The 24,875-nt window shown below is 44.7% G+C and overlaps 1 protein-coding gene across 6 annotated transcripts in view; it reads left to right on the top strand.

Moving 5' to 3' along the window:
• adam11 (ADAM metallopeptidase domain 11) overlaps positions 1–24,875 on the top strand; it is a 287,890-nt gene that overhangs the window by 43,743 nt on the left and 219,272 nt on the right. For all 6 annotated transcript variants that reach the window (XM_063037211.1, XM_063037208.1, XM_063037207.1 and 3 more), the window contains exon 4: positions 12,578–12,644. In XM_063037211.1, coding sequence (XP_062893281.1) covers positions 12,578–12,644 — 67 coding nt within the window. The remainder of the gene's footprint in view (positions 1–12,577; positions 12,645–24,875) is intronic.

Below are 24,875 nucleotides of genomic sequence, written 5' to 3'. Positions count from 1 at the left end.
TCTGTCTGTACCACTGTCTGTTTCTCCATCTGTCCTTCTCTCTCTGTCTCAGGCTCTCTCACTGTCTGCCAGTCTCTGTTTATCTCTTTCTCTCTATCTCCCTCCCTCGCCCAATTTCTTCCTCTCTCTCTATCTCTTCCTCTCTCTATCTGTCTCTATGCTTTCTGTCTGGCTCTCGGCCATCCTCTGTTCTGTCTGTTCTCTCTGTATTGGTAGGTCTATCTGTCCCTCTGTGTCTATCTCACGCCCTTTGTCTCTATTTCTCTGTTTGCTTACTCTCTCTGTCTGTGTTTGTCTGCCTCTGTCTCTCTTTATCTCTCTATCTCCCTCCCTCACTCAACCTCTTCCTCTCTGTCTCTGTCTATTTCTGAATCAATCTCCCTCTCTCCCCCTCTCCCTCTCTCCCCCTCTCCCTCTCTCCCCCTCTCCCTCTCTCCCCCTCTCCCTCTCTCCCCCTCTCCCTCTCTCCCCCTCTCCCTCTCTCCTCTCCCTCTCTCCCCCTCTCCCCCTCTCCCCCTCTCCCCCTCTCCCCTTCTCCCCTTCTCCCCCTCTCCCCCTTCCCCCTCCCCTTCTCCCCTTCCCCCTCCCCTTCTCCCCGTCTCCCCTTCTCCTCCCCTCCCCCTCTCCTCTCTCCCTCTCCCTCTCCCCTCTCTCTCCCTCTCCCACACCCGCTCTCTCTCACCCTCTCACTCTGTCCCTCTATCGCCACCCACCTTTCTCTCTCTCACTCTATCTCCCTCCCTCACTCAACCTCTTCCTCTCTGTCTCTGTCTCTGTCTAAATCAATCTCCCTCTCTCATTTTATGTCTCACATTGTCTCTCACTATCTATAACGCACTCTCCCTGTCTCCGCCTCTATCTGTCTGTCTCTCTGTTTCTCTCTCTGACATTCTCTCTTTTTCTGTTGCTCTCCCTGTCTCTGTTTTTGTCTCACTGTCTCTCTGTTTCACACCCTGTCTCCACTTTTTCTCTCACTCTTTCACTCTCTGTCTCTCTATGTAATCTGTCTGTGTCCCATTTTTCTCTGTCGGACGCTCTCTCTCTCTCTCTCTTGCTCTTGCTCTCTGTCTCTCTCTCTCTGCCTGTGTCTCTGTCGCTCTACATACGAGGGGTGATTGATAAGTTTGTGGCCTAAGGTAGAAGGAGATGAGTTATTAACTTCAAGCTTTCTGCATAGTCACTGAAAGAGTTGAACTGCATGTGCATTTAACGAGAGCTGTACAGCTCATCTCCTTCTACCTTAGGCCATGAACTTATCAATCACCCCTCATATCTCTCATTGTCTGTCTGTGTTTTCTTTGCCTCTCACTCTCTGCTTGTTGCACACTCTCTCTCTCTCTCTCTCTCTCTCTCTCACTCTCAGTCTGTGTCTCCCTGTCTGTCTCTCCTTCTGTCCTCCTCGCTCTCTTTCTCTTGCACTGTCTGGCCCCATGCCTGTCACTGTATGTCTGTCTCTCATTTTTCGTTTGCTGTCTCTCTCTCTCTCTCTCTGTCTCTCTACCTTTCTCCCTTTCTCAATCTCTGTCTTTTTTTCTCTGCCCTGAAGGTGCTGTATCTAAATGCGCATAGCACTTGGAATAAGGTGGATGAACTCGTGGCGTAATTAGAGATTGATCGGTATGACATTGTGGGCATCACTGAACCGTGGATGAAAGAAGGTCAGAGTTGGGAGCTTAAAATCAAAGGATATATTTTGTATCGAAAGGACAGGCAGGAAGGCACAGGTGGTGGTGGCGTGGTTCTGTTGGCAACAGAATTACATCTTTAGAAAGAGGTCACGTAGGGTCAGAGAATGTTAAATCTTTGTGGGTGGAGTTAAGAAATTGCAAGGGTAAAAAAACCGTTATGGAATCATATATAGGCCTCCAAATAGTAGCCAAGATGTGGGGTTAAGATTACAAAGGGAGCTGGAAAAGGCATGTAATAAGGGTAATGTCACAATAGTAATGGGAGACTTCAATATGCAAGGGGATAGGGAAAATCAGGTTGGTGTCAGATCACAAGAGAGGGAATTTGTTGAGTGCCTACGAGATGGCTTTTTAGAGCAGCTTGTGCTCGAGCCTGCTCGGGGAATGACAGGGGTAGGCAACTGTGGTTGACAAAGGAAGATAAAGACTGCATAAAAGCCAAGGAAAGGGTATATAATGTAGCAAAAGTGAGTGGAAAGTTGGATGATTGGGAAGTTTTTAAAATCCAACAAGAAGCAACTAAAAAGTTATAAGAAGGGAAAAGATGAAATATGAGGGAAACTAATTAATAATATAAAGCAGGATCCTTTATATTAAAGGTGTATAAAGAATAAAAGGGAAGTGAGAGTTGATATAGGACTACTATTTATATCTCTCTCCTGACGCTCTGTCTCTGTCTCTGTCAGGCTATTTGTCTCTGTCTCTCTGTTTCTCTGTCTTTGTCTCTGCCAGTCTGCCTTTGTTTAGCTCCGAAGCATTCTCTCTCTGTCTCTCTATCTCTCTCTTGCTTTCACACTGCATGTCTGCTCTGTCTCTGTTTCTGGTCCCCCTCTTTTCTGTCTCTCCGTGTATCTCTCTCTTTCCCTCACTATATCTCTCTCATGCTCTCTCCCTCCCTTCCTTCCTCCCCCTCTGTCTCTCACACTCTCTCTCACTGTTTATCTGTCTGTCTCTCACTCTGTTTCTTTCTCTCTGTCTATCTCCCTATCTCCATCCCTCTCTCACTGTTTCTCTCTCTGCCTCGCATGGTTCTTGTGTTTCTCTGAACATTACTCTGTCTGTCAGTCTGTCTCTCTCACACACACACCATCTCTCACTCTGTCTGTATTGCTGTTTCTCTTTCTCATTGTCTGTCTCTCTCTCTCCTCCCCCCTCTCTCCATCTCTCTCTGTCACTGTCTGTCTGTCTCTCTCTCTCCCCCATTCTCTCTCTGTCTTTCTTTCTGTCTCAGGCTCTCTGTCTCTCTCCATTTCTATTTCTCTCTCACAGCATCTCTCTCCCTCTATCTCAGCCCCCTTCTCTGTTTCTCTCTCTGTCTCCCACTTTCTCCCATTCCGTCTCCCATTGTGTATCTCTGCCTGTCTTTCTTTCTCTCAGTCTCTCTCTCTCTCACTTTTTCTCTGTCCATCTGTCTTTGTGTCTCTGTCTGACACTCTCTCTTTCTCTCTCTCCCTCTGTCTCTCACTCTGTCCCATATCTCTCTGTCTCTGAAGCTGTCTCTCACTCTGTTTCTGAGTCTGTCTGTCTCTTTCTCCTTGTCTGTCTCTCTGTCTTTGTTGCAGTCTTTGCCGCTATCTTTCTCTCTCTCTCTTGCCCCTCTCTGTTTTTCTATCTGTCTCTCATATGGTTTCCTTGTCTCTCAGTCTGTCTGTCTGTCTCTCTCTCTCTGTGATACTCACAATACGCTGGAGGAACTCAGCAGGTCGGGCAGCATCCGTGGAAAAGATCGGTCGACGTTTCGGGCCGGAACCCTTCATCAGGACTGAAGAGGGAAGGGGCAGAGGCCCTATAAAGAAGGTGGGGGGAGGGTGGGAAGGAGAAGGCTGGTAGGTTCCAGGTGAAAAACCAGTAAGGGGAAAGATAAAGGGGTGAGGGAGGGGAGGCAGGGAGGGGATAGGCAGGAAAGGTGAAGAAAGAATAGGGGAAAACACAATGGGTAGTGGAAGGAGGGGGAACCATGAGGGAGGTGATAGGCAGCTGGGGGAGGGGGCAGAGTGAAATAGGGATAGAGGAAGGGAGGGGGAGGGAATTACCGGAAGTTGGAGAATTCTATGTTCATACCAAGGGGCTGGAGACTACCTAGACGGTATATGAGGTGTTGCTCCTCCAACCTGAGCTTAGCCTCATCATGGCAGTAGAGGAGGCCATGTATGGACATATCTGAATGGGAGTGGGAAGCAGAGCTGAAGTGGGAGACCACTGGGAGATCCTGTCTGTTCTGGCGGACGGAGCGGAGGTGCTCGACGAAGCGGTCCCCCGATCTGCGTCGGGTTTCACCGATGTAGAGGAGGCCACACCGGGAGCACCGGATGCAATAGATGACCCCAGCAGACTCACAAGTGAAGTGTTGCCTCACCTGGAAGGACTGTTTGGGGCCCTGAATGGTGGCAAGAGAGGAGGTGTCGGGACAGGTGTAGCACTTATGCTTACAGGGATAAGTGCCGGGTGGGAGATCTGTGGGGAGGGACGTGTGGACCAGGGAGTCGTGGAGGGACCGATCCCTGCGGAAAGCGGAGAGGGGTGGAGAGGGAAAGATGTGCTTAGTGGTGGGGTCCTGTTGAAGGTGGCGGAAGTTGCGGAGGATAATGTGCTGGATCCGGAGGCTGGTGGGGTGTAGGTGAGGACAAGGAAAACTCTGTCCCTGTTGTGGTGGCGGGAGGATGGGGTGAGGGCTGAAGTGCGGGAAATGGAGGAGATACAGGTGAGGGCAACATTGATGACGGCAGAAGGGAAACCACGATCCTTAAAGAAAGAGGACATTTGAGATGTCCTGGAACGGAAAGCCTCATCCTGGGAGTAGTCTCCAGAGATGGAGACCAAGAGATCAAGAAAGGGGAGAGAAGTGTGCAAGATAGACCAAGTGAATTTGAGGGCTGGGTGGAAGTTTGAAGTAAAGTCGATGAAATTGACGAGCTCAGCATGGGTGCAGGAAGCAGCACCAATGTAGTCGTCAATGTAGCGAAGGAAAAGTTGGGGAGCAGTACCGGAATAGGTTTGGAGCACAGACTGTTCCACATAACCAACGAAGAGGCAGGCATAGGTGGGGCCCATGCGAGTTCCCATGGCTACACCCTTAGTCTGAAGAAAGTGGGAAGAGCCAAAAGAGAATTATTGAGTGTGAGAACCAGTTCCGCCAACCGGAGGAGGGTAGTGGTGAGGTCTATTATCCAGAAAGTAGCAGAGGGCTTTGAGGCCTTCTTGATGGGGAATGGAGGTGCATAGGGATTGGACACCCATAGTGAAAATGAAGCAGTTGGGACCGGGGAACTGGAAGTTATTGAAGATGTGGAGGGCATGGGATGTATCCCGGATGTAGGTGGGGAGGGACTGAACTATGGGTGACAAAATGGAGTCCAGGTAGGCAGATACAAGTTCAGTGGGGCAGGAGCAGGCAGAAACTATGGGTCTACTGGGAGTGTCAGGCTTGTGGATCTTGGGGAGGAGGTAAAATCGAGCGGTATAGAGTGTGGGATGAGTTTAGTGGCTGAGGATGGAAGGTCTCCGGAGTTGATAAGGGCGGTGATGGTACGGGAGACAATGGTTTGATGTTTTTTGGTGGGGTCCTGTTCTGGGGGTAAGTAAGAGGAGGTGTCAGAGAGCTGCCGTTTGGCCTCAGTGAGGTAGAGGTCCATCCGCCAGACTACTACAGCACCACCTTTGTCAGTGGGTTTGATGGTGAGGTTGGGATTAGTGCAGAGAGAGTGGAGGGCAGTGCATTCAGAGGGAGTGAGGTTGGAACAGGAGAGAGGAGTGGTGAAGTTGAGACGGTTGATGTCTCGGCGACAGTTGAAGATGAAGAGATCGAGTGCAGGTAGAAGGCCCGGGCGGGGTGTCCAGGAGGAGGAGATGCCTGTTCTTTCTCTCACACTCTGTCTCTGCTTGTTTGTTTCTAATGTCTGTTTCTCATAGTCATTGAGTCGTACAGCCCAGAAACAGACCCTTTGGCCCATCTAGTCCATGCCGAAACCATTTAGACTGCCTACTCCCATCAACCTGCACCACGGCCATAGCCCTCCTTAACCCTACCATCCATGTACCTCTCCAACCTTCTCTTAAATCTTGAAATCGTGCTTGCATGCACCACTTCCTACAGGAAAGCAGTAAACAAGGTTGAAAGAGTACAGAGAAAATTTACAAGGATTTGGATCTGGAGGATCTGAGTTATAAGGAAAGATTGAATAGATTAGGACTGTATTCTTTATACGTAGAAGATTGAGAGGAGATTTGATAGTGGTATACAAAATTATGAGGAGTATAGACAGGGTAAATGCAAGCAGGCTTTTTTGATTGCGGTTAGGTGGGACTACAACCAGAGTTGTAGGGTTAAGGGTGAAAGGTGAGAAGTTTAAGAGGAACGTAAGGGGAACTTCTTCATTCAGGGGGTGGTGGATGTGTGAAATGAGCTGCCAGCACAAGTGGTGCAGGCAAGCTCAATTTCAAAGTTTAAGAGAAGATAGGTACATAGATACACATCATATCCTCAGCATACACATAACCGAGGATCTCATGTGGTCTGTACGTACCGGCTGTGTGGTGAAAAAACCACAACAGCATCTCTTTCACCTCAGATGGTTGAGGAGGTTTGGTATGGGCCCCCAAATCCTAAGGACTTTCTACAGGGGCACAATTGAGAGCATCCTGACTGGCTGCATCACTGCCTGATATGGGAACTGTACCTCCCTTAATCGCAGGACTCTGCAGAGAGTGGTGCGGCCAGCCCAGCGCGTCTGTAGTTGTGAACTTCCCATGATTCAGGACATTTACGAAGACAGGTGCATAAAAAGGACCCAATGGATCATTGGGGACCCGAGTCACCCTAACCACAACCAGCTGCTAACATCCGGGAAATGGTACCGCAGCATAAAAGCCAGGACCTACAGGCTAAATGGGGAGAAAATACAAAAACTGAGGGCAAAAGGATTTGGGAGTCCTTGTGCAGGATTCCCGAAAGGTTAATTTGCAGGCTGAGTCTGTAGTGAGGAAGGAAAATGCAATGTTAGCATTCATTTCAAGAAGACTAGAATATAAAAGCAAGGATGTAATTATAAAGCACTGGTGAGGTCTCACTCAGAGTATTGTGAGCAGGTTTGGACCCCTTATCTTAAAAAGGATGTGCTGAAACTGGAGAGGGTTCAAAGGAGATTCATGAAAAAGATTCCAGGAGACATGATGGAGGTATACAAGATATTAAAAGGAACAGATAGAGTGGATAGCCAGCGCTTCTTCCCCAGGGCACCACTGCTCAATACAAGAGGACATGGCTTTAAGGTAAGGGGTGGGAAGTTCAAGGGGGATATTAGAGGAAGGTTTTTTTTTACTCAGAGAGTGGTTGGTGCGTGGAATGCACTGCCTGAGTCAGTGGTGGAGGCAGATACACGACTGAAGTTTAAGAGACTACTAGACAGGTATATGGAGGAATTTAAGGTGGGGGCTTATATGGGAGGCAGGGTTTGAGGGTCGGCACAACATTGAGGGCTGAAAGGCCTGTACTGGGCTGTACTATTCTACGTTCTATGTTCTATAAGTCACATGGTTTTTCATATGAAGAGCATTTGATGGCTCTGGGACTGAATTCACTAGAATTCAGAAGAATTGTGGGGGGGGGGGCACGGGTGATCTAATCCAATTTACAACCTCATCCTGAATGCCGAGCGACTGAACCTTCTTGACCAAACTCCCACGTGGGACCTTGTCAAAAACCTTGCTAAAGTCCATGTAGACAACATCCACTGCCTTACCTTCATCAAGTTTCCTGGCAAATTCCTTGAAAAACTCTACAAGATTAGTTAGACATGTCCTGTCACGCACAAAGCCTTGCTGACTATCCTTAATCATCCACGTCTATCCAAATACTTATATAACCGGTCCCTTATTGTACCTTCCAGTAACTTTCCCACTACTGATTTCAGGTTCACCAGTCTATAATTTCCTTGTTTTTATTTTTAGAGCCTTTCTTAAACAATAGAACAGCATTGGCTATCCTCCAATCGTCTGACACTTCACCTGTTACTAAGGAAGATTTAAATATCTATACTAGGGCCCCACCAATTTCTACACTTGCCTACCACAAGGTCAGAGGGAACACCTTGGCAAGGACTGAGGATTTATCCACCATAGTTTGCCTCAACACAGCAAACATCTCCTCATTATTCTGTACACGGTCCATGAAGTTGATGCCACTTTGCCTCACTTCTCTGGACTCTGTATCCATCTCCTGAGTAAATACAGATATAAAAAATCCATTTCAGATGTTCCCCATCTCCTCCGGCTCCATGCATGGATTACCATTCTGGTCTTCCAGAGGACCAGTTTTACCCCTTGCAATTCTTTTGCTGGTAACATACCTGCAGAATCCCTTATGATTCTCCCTCACCTTGTCTGCTCATGTCTTCATTTAGCCCTCCTGCTTTCTTTGTTAAGTGTTCTCTTGCTTTCCCTGTGCTCCACAAACACCTCCTTTTCTCCTTCCTGCCGATACCTGCAATACACCCCCTTTATTTTCTTAATCAGGATTTCAATATCTCTTGAAAACCAAGGTTCCCAAAACCTGTTATCTTTGCCTTTTATTCTGACAGGCATATACAAGCTTTGTACCGTCAGAATTTAACCTTTGAAGGCCTCCCACTTACCAAGTATACCTTTGCTAGAAAATAGCCTGTCCCAATCCACACTTGCCAGATTCTTTCTGATACCATTCAAATTGGCCTTTCTCCAATTTAGAATCTCAACCAGTGGACCAGACCTATCTTTTGGTATATTTCCTTTGAAACTAATGGCATTGTGAGCACTAGATGCAAAGTGTTGCCCTACACAAACTTTTGTCACCTGCCCTGTCTCATTTCCTAATAGCAGATCTCCTATCTCACTCTGTTATTGGGTCTGCTATGTACTGATGAAGGAAACTTTCCTGAACACATTTGACAAACTCTACCCCATCTAGTCCTTTTACAGTATGGGAGTCCCAGTCAACATGTGTAATACGAATAAACTCGTAGGCTTCCAACCGGGTACAAATATCGATTATAACTGACAAACTCTGCCATCTTCTTCAGAGATGATGCCTGGGCATGTCTAATCCGATGGTGTTTACACCCCCGTCATCCATCCCTCCTGATTGGTTTGTCCTCATCCAATCAGGTTTCCACACTCATCCTTGTTTACAATTGATTTCCAGTTCTTACTTAGAGCGAGACCTTTGTCTTTGTTTAAATTCTTTTCCTCTAGCTTTATTTCAATGGCTTCCTTCATCAGGCGGTCCCAAAAGCTATTGGCGTGGCACAGGTTTGTGCCATCAAAGTCATTGTGAATGCAATGTTCTGCTACCGCTGATTTCTGCGGGTAACCCAAACAGATACACCTCCTGTGCTCCTTGATGAAGGTTTCCACCATGCGTTCCATCTGGCCAATATAAGCTGCTCCGTATTTACAGGGAATCCTGTAAACACCAGCCTACCCGAGTTCCAGGTCATCTTTGACTGCATTCACAATTGTATAGGATTGACTTCAACAGTACAAAACTGCTGTGCCATGCCAATGGCATTTGGGATGGCTTGGTAAAGGATGTAATTGAAGTAAAACTGGAGGAAAAGAATTTTAGCAAAGCTGAAGGTCTCGCTCTAAGTAAGAACTGGAATTCGATAGTAAGCAGAGTGGGAGAGTAGAAACCTGATCGGGTGAGAACCAGCCAGTCAGGAGGGCTGGACTACAGGGGTGTAAATAACATCAGACTGGACATTCCCAGGTATCATCCCTGATGAAGATGACAGATTTTGTCATTGAAACTTTGGTTATAATCAATACATGTACCTGGCTGGAAGCCCAAGAAGAGTTTATCCGTCATATACGCCAGGAAAGCAATAGATCCTTTTTCAGTATGTGAGGTTAAAATCTCCTACTGTAACAACTTTATATTTCTTGCAACAGTCTGTGATCTCTCAACAAATTTGTTCCCCCAAATCCCTCGGATTATTGGGTGATGTAAATAGCCCTGTTAACATTGTCATAGCTTTCTTATTATTCAGTTCCACCCATAACGCCTCACTAGTCGAGTTCTCTGGTCTTTCCTGGCTGAGGAATGCCATAACATTTTTCTTGACTAGTAACACCACCCTTCCTCCTTTAATCCCTTCTGCTCTGTCACGTCTAAAACAACAGAACTGTGGAATATTGAGCTGCCAGTCCTGCCTCCTGCAACCAAGTCTCATTAATGGCTACAATGTCATAATTCCAGGTGTTGATCCAAGCCCTAAGCTCTTTGGCCTTTTTTGATTGGCTGTTGGTGACTAGTGGGGCTCCACAGGGGTCTGTGTTGGGACCACTTCTTTTTATGTTATATGTCAATGATTTGGATGATGGAATTGATGGCTTTGTTGCAAAGTTTGCAGACAATATGAAGATAGGTGGAGATGCAGGTTAGAGAAGCTGCAGAAGGACTTAGACAGATCAGGAGAATGGGAAAAGAAGTGGGATGTGGATTACAGTGTTAGGAAGTATATGGTCATGCACTTTGGTAGAAGAAATGAAAGGGTTGACTATTTTCTAAATGGAGAGAAAATACAAAAACTGAGCTGCAAAGTGATTTGGGAGTCCTTGTGCAGGATTCCCTAAAGGTTAATTTGCAGGTTTGAGTCTGTGGTGAAAGAAGTAAATGCAGTGTTAGTATTCATTTCAAGGGGACTAGAATATGAAAGCAAGGATGTAATGTTGAGATTTTATGAAGCATTGGTGAGGCCTCACTTGGAGTATTGTGAGCAGGTTTGGGCCCCTTATCGTAGAAATGATGTGCTGAAACTGGAGAGGGTTCAAAGGATGTTCATGAAAATGATTCCAGGATTGAATGGCTTGTCATATGAAGTGAGTTTGATGGCTCTGGGCCTGTATTCACTAGAATTCAGAAGAATGAGGGATGACCTCATTAAGACCAGGAAACACAGCCTCAGAATAGAGGGGTGTCCTTCAAGAACAGAGATGAGGAGAAATTTCTTTAGCCAGAGGGTGGTGAATCTGTGGAATTTGTTGCCACAGGCAGCTATGGACGCCAAGTATCTATGTATATTTAAGGCAGAGGTTGATAGATTCTTGATTGATCAGGACACGAAGGGATATGTGGAGAAAGCAGGCGATTGGGGGAAATTTGGATCAGCCATGACAAAATGGTAGAGCAGACTTGATGGGCCAAATGGCTTATATAAAGGCATCCGTTAGTCTTGCATTACCATGGATCTGTGCCTGGAAAGTCTTCACTCTCCAGGGCACAGGCCTGGGCAAGGTTGCATGGAAGACCAGCAGTTGCCCATGCTGCAAGTCTCCCCTCTCCATGACACCAATGTTGTCCAAGGGAAGGGCATTAGGACCCATACAGTTTGGCACCAGTGTCATCGCAGAGCAATGTGTGATTAAGTGCCTTGCTCAAGGACACAACACGTTCCCTCGGCTGGGCTCAAACTCACGACCTTCAGTTAGCTAGTTCAATGCCTTACCACTTGGCTAGTTCTGCTCCTATATCTTACGGTCTTATAAGGATTGAATATCTTGTCATATGAAGTGGGTTTGATGGCTCTGGGCCTGTATTCACTAGAATTCAGAAGAATGAGGGATGACCTCATTAAAACCTATCAAATGGTTAAAGGCCTTGGTAAACTGGATGTGGAGAGGATGTCTCCTATGGTGGGTGAGCCTATGACCAGAGAACACAGCCTCAGAATAGAGAGACATCCTTTTAGAACAGAAATGAGGTGGAATTTCTTGAGCCAGAGGGTGGTGAATCCGTGGAATTCATTGCCAGAGGCAGCTGTGAAGGCCAAGTCTTTAAGTATATTTAAAGCAGAGCTTGATAGATTCTTGATTGGTCAGGGCATGAAGGGATATGGGGAGAAGGCAGGAGGTTGGGGCTGAGAGGAGAATTGGATCAGCCATGATGAAATGGTGGAGCAGACTCAATGGGCCAAATGGCCTAATTCTGCTCCTATATCTAAAGGTCTTATGGGCTTATTAGAAAATTAGAAAGGAGATGAAGGGCAACTTTACTGAAATACATAAGCAGGAAATATAAATACAATGGCCTTTGCGGTGTTTTTGGTTGAATTTTGACAGCAGAACTAAGGAGCATGGTTTTAGAACAGTGACAAAAAAGTTCAGGTCAAAGCCAAGGAACATTTTTTAAATGCAGTGTTGATTCCGGAGATGAGGGAGTTAGACTATGAGGAGAGATTGAGTCGCCTGGGACTGTACTCACTGGAATTCAGAAGAATGAGAGGAGATCTTATAGAAACATATAAAATTATGAAAGGGATAGAGGCAGGAAAGGTGTTTCCACTGGTAGGTGAGACTAGAACTAGAGGACATAGCTTGAAGATTTGGAAGAGTAGATTTAGGATGGAGATGAGGAGGAGCTACTTTTCCTAGAGAGTGGTGAATCTGTGGAATTCTCTGTCCAATGAAGCAGTGGAGGCTACCTCAGTAGGTATATTTAAGAGAAGGTCAGATCGATTTTTGCATAGTAGGGGAATTAAGGGTTATGGGGAAAAGGCAGGTAGGTGGAGATGAGTCCATGGCCAGATCAGCCATGATCTTATTGAATGATGGAGCAGGCTCAATGGGCCAGATTTCCTATTTCCTATTCTTTTTCCTATTTCTTATGTTATTATTAATAAATAAAATTGACTTTGGGCAAGTTAATGGAGCATTGCAAATGTTAAAAGTTAATTAGGGGACAAAATGGCAAAAAAAATATAGTTTTCCACAGTTAAATGTTTCTTGTAACTAACTATTCATGTGATGACTTAGAACTTTGTGTCCTGTCATATGCTCACTGTTGAACTGAGATCTGACACACCAGGCTAAGTCCTTCTAACTGCTCAATTCCATTTTTGTTCTGTTTTTATTATCAGTGATTTGCTGTCGGCACATTATGTTGAAAAACATTTCAATGAGGATGGAAATACCACACAGATATCGGTAAGATACTTTAGTAAATGTTGTTTTATGACAGAAGCATTAAAGTGATGTGACATTCAATATGTCCAGAATAATGTGTGTTATAATTTGGAATAGAAAGAAGCACTGTGTGCTTATTCTCTGGCTCAACTACACAACTACACAAAATACTCAACTAAACAAGATTTAAGTGCAATTCCAGAAATACTTTCTGCAATAATATCTCAGAAGATTTAATTGGTTTTGTTCAATGGTGACTGGAGACACTTTTGACACAATTTATATCATCATAGAGTTAAACAGAACAGAAGCATACTTCTCAGGCACTGTGTCTATGCCAACCAATCAGTACCTATCTATGCTAATCCCATTTAGCAGCATTTGGTCCATGGCCTTCCATTCATTGGCAACTCAAGTACTCACCAAATACTGCAAGGATACTTTCCTCCACTGCCTCAACAGGTAGTTCTGGATAATAGTGTTCTTCCTTGGATCACCTCTGAACTGCTTACCCTGATCAAAGCCCATGCTTACTATGCCAAGAGAAAAAAGATTGTAATTATTTGCAATTTACCCTATCTGTAATCCTCCTAGTTTTGTATACCTCCATCTTCTCCCCTCTCAGCCTCCTCTAGTCCAAGAAAAACAAACTCAATCTACCCAGTCTCTCCTCACTTAATATCACCGGCACGTCAGTAGTACCTGATAACATATTGATAAAAAGGCAAACCAATTGCAGTGAATGTATGTATATATGTATATTAAATAGTTAAATTAAAAATAGTGCAAAAACAGAAATAATAGAAAAAGCGAGGTAGTGTTCACAGGTTCAATGTCCATTTAGGAATCGGATGGCAGAGGGGAAGAAGCTGTTCCTGAATCACTGAGTGTGTGCCTTCAGGCTTCTGTATCTCCTATCTGATGGTAACAGTGAGAAAAGGGCATGCCCTGGGGGCTGGAGGTCCTTAATAATGGATGTCACCTTTCTGAGGCACTGCTCCTTGAAGATGTCTTGGATACAATGGAGGCTAGTACCCAAGATGGAGCTGACCCATTTTACAACTTTCTGCAGCTTCTTTCGATCCTGTGCAGTAGCCTCCCCCCCCCCCCGCCCCACCCCATTCCATACAGTGATGCAGCCAGTCAGAATGTTCTCCACGGTACGTCTGTAGAATTTTACAAGTGTTTTAGGTGACATACCAAGTTTCCTCAAACTCCAAATGAAATATAACCACTGTCCTGCCTCCTTTATAGCTGTAACAATATGTTGGCACCAGGTTAGATCCTCAGAGATCTTGACACCCAATAATTTGAAATTGCTCACTCTCTCCACTTCTGATCCCTCTATGAGGATTGGTTCATGTTCCCTTGTCCTACCCTTTCTGAAATCCACAATTAGCTCTTTGGTCTTTGTGATGTTGAGTGGAAGACTGTTACTACAATACCACTCAACTAGCTGGTATATGTCTGCCCTCTCATCTCCGTCTGAAATTCTACCAACAATGGTTGCATCATCAGCATATTTATAGAGGGTATTTGAACTATGCCTAGTCACACAGTCATAGAGAGTAGAGCAGCAGGCTATGCACACACCCCTGAGGCGCACCAGTGTTGATCGTTAGCGAGGAGGAGATGTTATTACCAGTCCAAACAGATTGTGGTCTTCCGGTTAGGATGTCGAGGATCCAATTGCAGAGGGAGGTACAGAGGCCCAGGTTCTGTAGCTTATTGATCAGGATTGTAGGAATGACAGTGTTTAACACTGAACTATAGTCAACAAACAGCATCCTGACATAGGAGTTTGCGTTGTCCAGGCGATCTAAGGTGTGTGATATTTCACGCCATCTTCTTAAATGATGTTAGGAAGTGAGTTAATTAATTTTATACCAGCTGTTTATAATCAACACATATTAAACAAGTGGGTGCCAGCTGTCATATTTTTTTTGGGCCATTTCAATGTTATATCACTGAAGAGCAATGAAGACTGTTAATTCAAGTGAAGCACTGAGCAGCTTTTCATTTTAATTGACAGTGAGGTGGAGCTGTTCTGCGACCACTCCACTGTGTAATTTTCAGATGTAAATGAAGACAATTTTTACGAAAAAATGGATATGGCCGTTTGAGAGCTAAAGCGAGTTAGGCATCCACATTATCTAGTTCTTTCAACCTTTGGTAGGTTTCAAACGAGACCCCCACACATTCTTCTAAATTCCAGTGAGTACAGGCCCAAAGCTGCCAAATGCTCCTCATATGTTAACCCCTTCATTCTGGAAATCATCCTTGTGAACCTTCTCTGGACTCTCTCCAATGCCAACATACCCTTTCTGAGACAAGGGGCCCAAAACTGTTGACAATACTTCGTGTGGCCTGACTAGTGTCTTATAAAGCTTCAGCATTATCTCCTTGTTTTTATATTCTATTCCCCTTGAAATAAATGCCAATATTGCATTTGCCTTCTTTACCACAGACTCAACCTCTAAGTTACCTTCTGGGAGTCTTGCATGAGGACTCCTAAGTCCATCCGCACCTCTGATGTTTGAATTTTATCACAATTTATATAATTCCATTATCGTTCCTTTTACCAAAATGCATTATTGTACATTTCCTTACACTGTATTCCATCTGTCACCTTTTTGCCCATTTTTCCAATTTGTCTTAAGTCCTGCTGCAATCACATTGCTTCCTTAGCACTACCTACCCCTCCACCTATCTTTGTATCATCTGCAAACTTTACCACAAAGACATCAACTCCATTATCTAAATCCTTGACAAACGATGTGAAAAGTAGCGGTCCCAATACTGACCCCTGAGGAACACCACTAGTCACTGGCAGCCAACCAGAAAAGGCCCCCTTTGCTCCCACTCACTGCCTCCTGCCTGTCAGCCATTCCGCTATGCATGCCAGTATCTTTCCTGTAACGCCATAGGATTTTATCTTGTTAAGCAGCCTCATGTGTGTCATCTTATCAAATCCCTTCTGAAAATCTAAATAAATGGCATCCACTACCTCTCCTGTATCCACCCTAATTGTCACTTCCTGGAAGAACTCTAATAGATTTGTCAGGCAAGATTTCCCTTTTCAAAAATGATGCTGACTTTGACTTATTTTATCATTAGTCTCCATGTACCCCGAAACCTCATCCTGTATAATGGACTCCAACACTTCCCAACCACTGAAGTTAGGCTACATCTTTGCGATTGTACGGATGACTTACAGTGAACAGAAAAGCTTGAGCATGTAGATATTAAGGAAGAGGATGTGCTGGAGCTTTTGGAAAGCATCAAGTTGGATAAGTCAAACAACAGGAATTCTGCAGATCCTGGAAATTCAAGCAACACACATCAAAGTTGTTGGTGAACGCAGCAGGCCAGGCAGCATCTCTAGGAAGAGGTACAGTCGACGTTTCAGGCCGAGAAGGGTCTCGGCCTGAAACTTCGACTGTACCTCCTCCTAGAGATGCTGCCTGGCCTGCTGCGTTCACCAACAACTTTGATGTGAAGTTGGATAAGTCACTGGGACCGGACGGGATGTAGCCCAGGCTACTGTGGGAAGCGAGGGAGGACATTGCTGAGCCTCTGGCGATGATCTTTGCATCATCAATGGGGACGGGAGAGGTTCCGGAGGATTGGAGGGTTGCGGATGTTGTTCCTTTATTCAAGAAAGGGAGTAGGGATAGCCCAGGAAATTATAGACCAGTGAGTCTTACTTCAGTGGTTGGTAAGCTGATGGAGAAGATCCTGAGAGGCAGGATTTATGAACATTTGGAGAGCCATAATATGATTAGGAATAGTCAGCATGGCTTTGTCAAAGGCAGGTCATGCCTTACGAGCCTGATTGAATTTTTTGAGGATGTGACTCAACACATTGATGAAGGTAGAGCAGTAGATGTAGGGTATATGGATTTCAGCAAGGCATTTGACAAGGTACCACATCCAAGGCTTATTGAGAAAGTAAGGAGGCATGGGATCCAAGGGGACCTTGCTTTGTGGATCCAGAACTGGCTTGTCCACAGAAGGCAAAGAGTGGTTGTAGACGGGTCATATTCTGCATGGAGGTCGGTGACCAGTGGTGTGCGTCAGGGATCTGTTCTGGGACCCTTACGCTTTGTGATTTTTATAATGACATAGATGAGTAAGTGGAGGTTTGGGTTAGTAAATTTGTTGATGACACAAAGGTTGGGGGTGTTGTGGATAGTGTGGAGGGCTGTCAGAGGTTACAGCGGGACATTGATAGTATGCAAAACTGGGCTGAGAAGTGGGCAGATGGAGTTCAACCCAGATAAGTGTGAGGTGGTTCATTTTGGTAGGTCAAATATGATGGCAGAACATAGTATTAATGGTAAGACTCTTGGCAGTGTGGAGGATCAGAGGGATCTTGGGGTTCAAGTCCATAGGACACTCAAAGCTGCTGCACAGGTTGACTGTGTGGTTATGAAGGCATACGGTGTATTGGCCTTCATCAATTGTGGGATTGAATTTAGGAGCCGAGAGGTAATGTTCCCACTATATAGGACCCTGGTCAGACCCCACTTGGAGTACTGTGCTCAGTTCTGGTTGCCTCACTATAGGAAGGATGTGGAAACTATAGGAAGGGTGCAGAGGAGATTTACAAGGATGTTGCCTGGATTGGGGAGCATGCCTTATGAGAACAGGTTGAATGAACTTGGCCTTCTTTCCTTGGAGTGACAGAGGATGAGGGGTGACCTGATAGAGGTGTATAAGATGATGAGAGACATTGATCATGTGGATAGTCAGAGGCATTTTCCCAGGGCTGAAATGGCTTGCATGAGAGGGCACAGTTTTAAGGTGCTTGAAGTAGGTACAGAGGAGATGTCAGGGGCAAGTTTTTTTTTATGCAGAGAGTGGTGAGTGCGTGGAATGGGCTGCTGGTGATGGTGATGGAGGCAGATACGATAGGGTCTTTTAAGAGACTCCTGGATAGATATATGGAGCTTAGAAAAATAGAGGGCTATGGGTAACCTTAGGTAATTTCTAAGGTAAGGACATGTTCGGCACAGCTTTGTACGCCAAAGGGCCTGCATTGTGCTGGAGGTTTTCTATGTTTCTAAATGGCGTATAATTTCCTTTCTTTCACCTTCATCCTTTCTTAAAGAGTGGAGTGTTATTTGCAATTTCTCAGTCCTCCAGAACGATGCCAGAATCAAGTGATTCTTGAAAGATCATGACCAATGCATCTGCTATCTCTTCAGCATCCTCTCTTAGACCTCTGGGATGTAGTCCATCTGGTCCATGTGACTTATCCACTTTAAGAGCTTTCTGTCAAACATCTGGCATACAGCTTATGTCTTCCACAGTGAAGAAAGATGCAAAGTTCCCATTAAGTACATCTGCCATTTCTTTGTCCCCAATTACTACCTCACCAGCATCATTTTCCAGTGGTCCAATATCAACTCTCACTTCACCTTTATTGTTTATATAACTGAAAAATTCTTTTAGCATCCTGCTTTATATTATTGGCTAGTTTGCCCTTGTATTTCAGCTTTTCCCTTCTTCTAACTTTTTTAGTTGCTTTTTGTTGGATTTTAAAAGTTTCCCAATCATCCAATTTCCCACACACTTTTGCTACATTATATACCCTTTCCTTGGGTTTTATGCAGTCTTTAGCTTCCTTTGTCAGCTATGGTTGCCTACCCCTGTCATTCCCCGAGTAGACTGAAGCACAAGCTGCTCTAAAAAGCCATCTCGTAGGCATTTTAACAAATTCCCTCTCTTGTGATCCAACACCAATCTGAATTTCCCTATCCCTTTGCATGTTGAAGTCCCCCATTAAAATTGTGTCATTGCCCTTGTCATGTGACCAGCAACAATGAGTATAGAATTGAGTCAGGTTTTACAAACAAATAACCATTTATTAAACTGTGCTCAAAATTATTAAAAAGATAAACAAACGAAAACCTTAACCAGAAGTAAACTGCTATGCGGCCGTTTAACAAACCGCCCAACTCAGTACTAGTTCTTAAAGCGGTAAATGCGAACACAGTATTGAAGTGGTAAATTGGAACACAGTTCTTAGAATGGTAAATTTGAAAGTCCAAGAGATTTATACAGTCAATCAGGAGAGACTTCCCTGAAGTAAGGAATTCCTCAGAGACACGATGTTACTGTCGATCCCAGCCGGAACCTGCCTTGTCCGCTGGATTCATGACGACGGAAATAAAATGGTTTAAAGGCACTGACCTTTTCCTCTGGAAACTAGATACTGCACAACCTTTTCTGCTCTTAGCAGAGGCTATCTCATGCAGATCACTGTTTCCTGAATTCAATAATGGTCGATCCTCTCCAAAACCGCCGAACAACTCCTTCAGGTTCCCGTCTTCACTCTCCAATACTACTGGAAAGATACATCAACAAACCTGGCAGCGATTGGTAAAACTACCGGCCCAACACTTCTGTACCTTACAATAGAATGTAAAACTCCGTTTTAAAACTATTCTGCGTCATGAGAATAATACGCAGCGTAGCGAAGTATCTGCCTGACGATCTAACTGAAAACTAACTCTGTCACCAGAGGTCTACCCTTATATATCCGGTGAGAACAGGTCATCACATGACCTCACATTGGTGGGAAAATTATATCATGTGACCTCCGCAAGACCATTACATCATCATCATAAGACAGTCACAAGATATCCATGAATTATGTAACACCCTTGTTACATGCCTTTTCCAGCTCCCTTTGCAAACTCATCCCCACATCTTGGCTGCTAGTTGGAGGCCTGTCTATGATTCCCATAACGGATTTTTTAACCCCTTGCAATTTCTTAACTCCACCCACAAAGATTTAACATTCTCTGACCCTACGTGACCTCTTTCTAAAGATGTAATTCTGTTGCCAACAGAACCACACCACCACCACCTGTGCCTTCCTGCCTGTCCTTTCGATACAAAATATATCCTTTGATTTTAAGCTCCCAACTCTGACCTTCTTTCATCCACGGTTCAGTGATGCCCACAATGTCATACCGATCAATCTCTAATTACGCCACGAGTTCATCCACCTTATTCCGAGTGCTATGCGCATTTAGATACAGCACCTTCAGTCCTGCATTCTTCACCTTTTGAATTTTGCTTCTGTGGTACAATTTAACTCTTTGCTCTGTCTGCATTTGTCCTCAGTCACTGGCTTGTCCTTCCTCACATTCATGTTACACCCGTCATCTGCTTGTAAACCTGCTGGTTCACCTTCAGCTCTATCATACTGGTTCCCATCCTCCTGCCATATTAGTTTAAACCACTTCCGACAGCTCTAGTAAATCTACTTGTAAGAATATTGGTCCTGCTTGGGTTCAAATTTAATCTGCCCCTTTTGTACAGGTCACACCTGCCCCAGAAGAGGTCCCAATTATCCAGAAATCTGAATCCCTGCCCCCTGCTCCAATTCTTCAGCCACACATTTATCTTCCACCTCATTCTATTCCTATCCTCACTGTCGCATGGCACAGGCAGCAATCCCGAGATTACTACCCTTGAGGTCCTGCTTCTCATTTCCTTCCTAACTCTCTTTATTCTTTTTTTCAGGACCTCCTCCCTTTTTTTCTACCTGTTGCATTGATACCAATAGGTACCATGACCTCTGGCCGCTCACCTTCCCTTTTCAGGATATCCTGGATGTGCCCATAAACATCAAGGACCCTGGCACTGGGAGGCAAACTACCATCTGTGTTTCCTTCTCGTGTCCACAGAACCACCTATCTGTCCCTGACTGTAGAGTCCCCCATTACTGGGGCCAGCACCTTCAGTTCCCTACCCTTCTGAGCTGCAGGGTCAGAGGCACGGCCATTGTTGCTTTCCCCAGCTAGGTCGTCTCCCCCAACAGTACTCAAGGCGGAGTCCTTATTGTTGAGGGGTATGGTCACAGGGGTACTCTCCACTATCTGACGTTTTCCCTTCCCTCTCCTGACAGTCACCCATTAATCTGTCTTCTGTAACCTTGGGGTGACTACCTCCCTGTAGCTCCTGTCTATCACTGCTTCACTTTCCCTAACAAGCCAAAGGTCATCGAGTTGCAGCTCCAGGTTCCTAACACGGTCTCTAAGGAGCTGCTTCTTGATGCACTTGGTGCAGATGTGGCCATCGGGGAGGCTGGAAGTCTCCTGGAAATCCCACATCTGACACCCAGAGCGGAACAGTGGCTTTGTAGACATACCCCCTATTCTTTTAAGAGTTAAATAAGAAAAATAAATAAGAAATAAACTTACCTACTTACCTTGCCTCCGCCTGTTTTCGCCGAAGATTCGTGAGCCGAAGCCCTACCACTCTGACTCAGACCACTAGACAGTACCTCTCTTTTTATGGAGACTAGTTTTCTCAAGCTCTGCTCTGGACCTGCGTGGGAACGCTTCTACTGTATCTACGCTGCTGTGCAATCAAAAACATAATTTTTAAAAATCCTCTGGTTTCTGTTCTAATATTTTGGTGTTCATGTTGATGAGTAAACAGCAATGAGATTATCATTTTTTAACTTCCTCATGCTCCCCCATTGCCCCTGCTTCAGCACTGGAATTCCATCCTCAAGCCTTCACGCCTCTGCTTCTCTTAAGACATTCTTTAAAACCAGTTTGATCAAGTCTTAGGTCACTTTGGCTAACATTTCCTAATTGATCTTTGTTAAATTTTGTTGAACAAGTTACAATGCTGAAAATGTTTTATGAATATGTGTTTATTTGGTCTTGTCATCATTTATTCCAGTTACTTTAAGTGTTATTAGCATCAGGCTCTTGCAATGTTATTATTTTGGAAGATTACAGAAGAATGTCAGCATGCTGATCATAACACACAGGGAGGCACTGCAATGAAAATTTAATGAAATGTAGGGGTAATATGGAGCTTTCAGGGCAATGGAGGTGAGACATCTATTGACCTCACCCAGAGAACCAGGTATTCAAAGGTACTAAATTGCAAAAATAGGAAATGCTGGAAATACTCAGATCAGCTGGCATCTGTGGAGAGAGAAACAGTATTTTTTAGGCTGAGACAGTTAACATTTCCGATTTCCAGCATTTTCTGTAGACCCCTTACTTTTGACTGTCATAAAATTTACATTATGAATTGAGTAACGCCAGCTCCTACTACCTCTGCATCAGTCAGTAGACTGCAGTCTTTGTTTGAAGCTTGTGGATCTCTAGGATCTGTATTTAATGATAGTGATTGCACCACCAGAAAGAATGTGGCTAGCATCTATTCTTGCTCCAAGTGTGACTCTTAACTGTGTTGGGATTTTTCCATGTGACTTATCCACTTTAAGAGCTTTCTGTCAAACATCTGGCATACAGCTTATGTCTTCCACAGTGAAGAAAGATGCAAAGTTCCCATTAAGTACATCTGCCATTTCTTTGTCCCCAATTACTACCTCACCAGCATCATTTTCCAGTGGTCCAATATCAACTCTCACTTCACCTTTATTGTTTATATAACTGAAAAATTCTTTTAGCATCCTGCTTTATATTATTGGCTAGTTTGCCCTTGTATTTCAGCTTTTCCCTTCTTCTAACTTTTTTAGTTGCTTTTTGTTGGATTTTAAAAGTTTCCCAATCATCCAATTTCCCACACACTTTTGCTACATTATATACCCTTTCCTTGGGTTTTATGCAGTCTTTAGCTTCCTTTGTCAGCTATGGTTGCCTACCCCTGTCATTCCCCGAGTAGACTGAAGCACAAGCTGCTCTAAAAAGCCATCTCGTAGGCATTTTAACAAATTCCCTCTCTTGTGATCCAACACCAATCTGAATTTCCCTATCCCTTTGCATGTTGAAGTCCCCCATTAAAATTGTGTCATTGCCCTTGTCATGTGACCAGCAACAATGAGTATAGAATTGAGTCAGGTTTTACAAACAAATAACCATTTATTAAACTGTGCTCAAAATTATTAAAAAGATAAACAAACGAAAACCTTAACCAGAAGTAAACTGCTATGCGGCCGTTTAACAAACCGCCCAACTCAGTACTAGTTCTTAAAGCGGTAAATGCGAACACAGTATTGAAGTGGTAAATTGGAACACAGTTCTTAGAATGGTAAATTTGAAAGTCCAAGAGATTTATACAGTCAATCAGGAGAGACTTCCCTGAAGTAAGGAATTCCTCAGAGACACGATGTTACTGTCGATCCCAGCCGGAACCTGCCTTGTCCGCTGGATTCATGACGACGGAAATAAAATGGTTTAAAGGCACTGACCTTTTCCTCTGGAAACTAGATACTGCACAACCTTTTCTGCTCTTAGCAGAGGCTATCTCATGCAGATCACTGTTTCCTGAATTCAATAATGGTCGATCCTCTCCAAAACCGCCGAACAACTCCTTCAGGTTCCCGTCTTCACTCTCCAATACTACTGGAAAGATACATCAACAAACCTGGCAGCGATTGGTAAAACTACCGGCCCAACACTTCTGTACCTTACAATAGAATGTAAAACTCCGTTTTAAAACTATTCTGCGTCATGAGAATAATACGCAGCGTAGCGAAGTATCTGCCTGACGATCTAACTGAAAACTAACTCTGTCACCAGAGGTCTACCCTTATATATCCGGTGAGAACAGGTCATCACATGACCTCACATTGGTGGGAAAATTATATCATGTGACCTCCGCAAGACCATTACATCATCATCATAAGACAGTCACAAGATATCCATGAATTATGTAACACCCTTGTTACATGCCTTTTCCAGCTCCCTTTGCAAACTCATCCCCACATCTTGGCTGCTAGTTGGAGGCCTGTCTATGATTCCCATAACGGATTTTTTAACCCCTTGCAATTTCTTAACTCCACCCACAAAGATTTAACATTCTCTGACCCTACGTGACCTCTTTCTAAAGATGTAATTCTGTTGCCAACAGAACCACACCACCACCACCTGTGCCTTCCTGCCTGTCCTTTCGATACAAAATATATCCTTTGATTTTAAGCTCCCAACTCTGACCTTCTTTCATCCACGGTTCAGTGATGCCCACAATGTCATACCGATCAATCTCTAATTACGCCACGAGTTCATCCACCTTATTCCGAGTGCTATGCGCATTTAGATACAGCACCTTCAGTCCTGCATTCTTCACCTTTTGAATTTTGCTTCTGTGGTACAATTTAACTCTTTGCTCTGTCTGCATTTGTCCTCAGTCACTGGCTTGTCCTTCCTCACATTCATGTTACACCCGTCATCTGCTTGTAAACCTGCTGGTTCACCTTCAGCTCTATCATACTGGTTCCCATCCTCCTGCCATATTAGTTTAAACCACTTCCGACAGCTCTAGTAAATCTACTTGTAAGAATATTGGTCCTGCTTGGGTTCAAATTTAATCTGCCCTTTTTGTACAGGTCACACCTGCCCCAGAAGAGGTCCCAATTATCCAGAAATCTGAATCCCTGCCCCCTGCTCCAATTCTTCAGCCACACATTTATCTTCCACCTCATTCTATTCCTATCCTCACTGTCGCATGGCACAGGCAGCAATCCCGAGATTACTACCCTTGAGGTCCTGCTTCTCATTTCCTTCCTAACTCTCTTTATTCTTTTTTTCAGGACCTCCTCCCTTTTTTTCTACCTGTTGCATTGATACCAATAGGTACCATGACCTCTGGCCGCTCACCTTCCCTTTTCAGGATATCCTGGATGTGCCCAGAAACATCAAGGACCCTGGCACTGGGAGGCAAACTACCATCTGTGTTTCCTTCTCGTGTCCACAGAACCACCTATCTGTCCCTGACTGTAGAGTCCCCCATTACTGGGGCCAGCACCTTCAGTTCCCTACCCTTCTGAGCTGCAGGGTCAGAGGCACGGCCATTGTTGCTTTCCCCAGCTAGGTCGTCTCCCCCAACAGTACTCAAGGCGGAGTCCTTATTGTTGAGGGGTATGGTCACAGGGGTACTCTCCACTATCTGACGTTTTCCCTTCCCTCTCCTGACAGTCACCCATTAATCTGTCTTCTGTAACCTTGGGGTGACTACCTCCCTGTAGCTCCTGTCTATCACTGCTTCACTTTCCCTAACAAGCCAAAGGTCATCGAGTTGCAGCTCCAGGTTCCTAACACGGTCTCTAAGGAGCTGCTTCTTGATGCACTTGGTGCAGATGTGGCCATCGGGGAGGCTGGAAGTCTCCTGGAAATCCCACATCTGACACCCAGAGCGGAACAGTGGCTTTGTAGACATACCCCCTATTCTTTTAAGAGTTAAATAAGAAAAATAAATAAGAAATAAACTTACCTACTTACCTTGCCTCCGCCTGTTTTCGCCGAAGATTCG

Source organism: Mobula hypostoma, chromosome X1 (genome assembly GCF_963921235.1).
Source record: "Mobula hypostoma chromosome X1, sMobHyp1.1, whole genome shotgun sequence".
Taxonomy (NCBI): domain Eukaryota; kingdom Metazoa; phylum Chordata; class Chondrichthyes; order Myliobatiformes; family Myliobatidae; genus Mobula; species Mobula hypostoma.
This window is presented reverse-complemented; position numbering and strand designations above follow the sequence as displayed.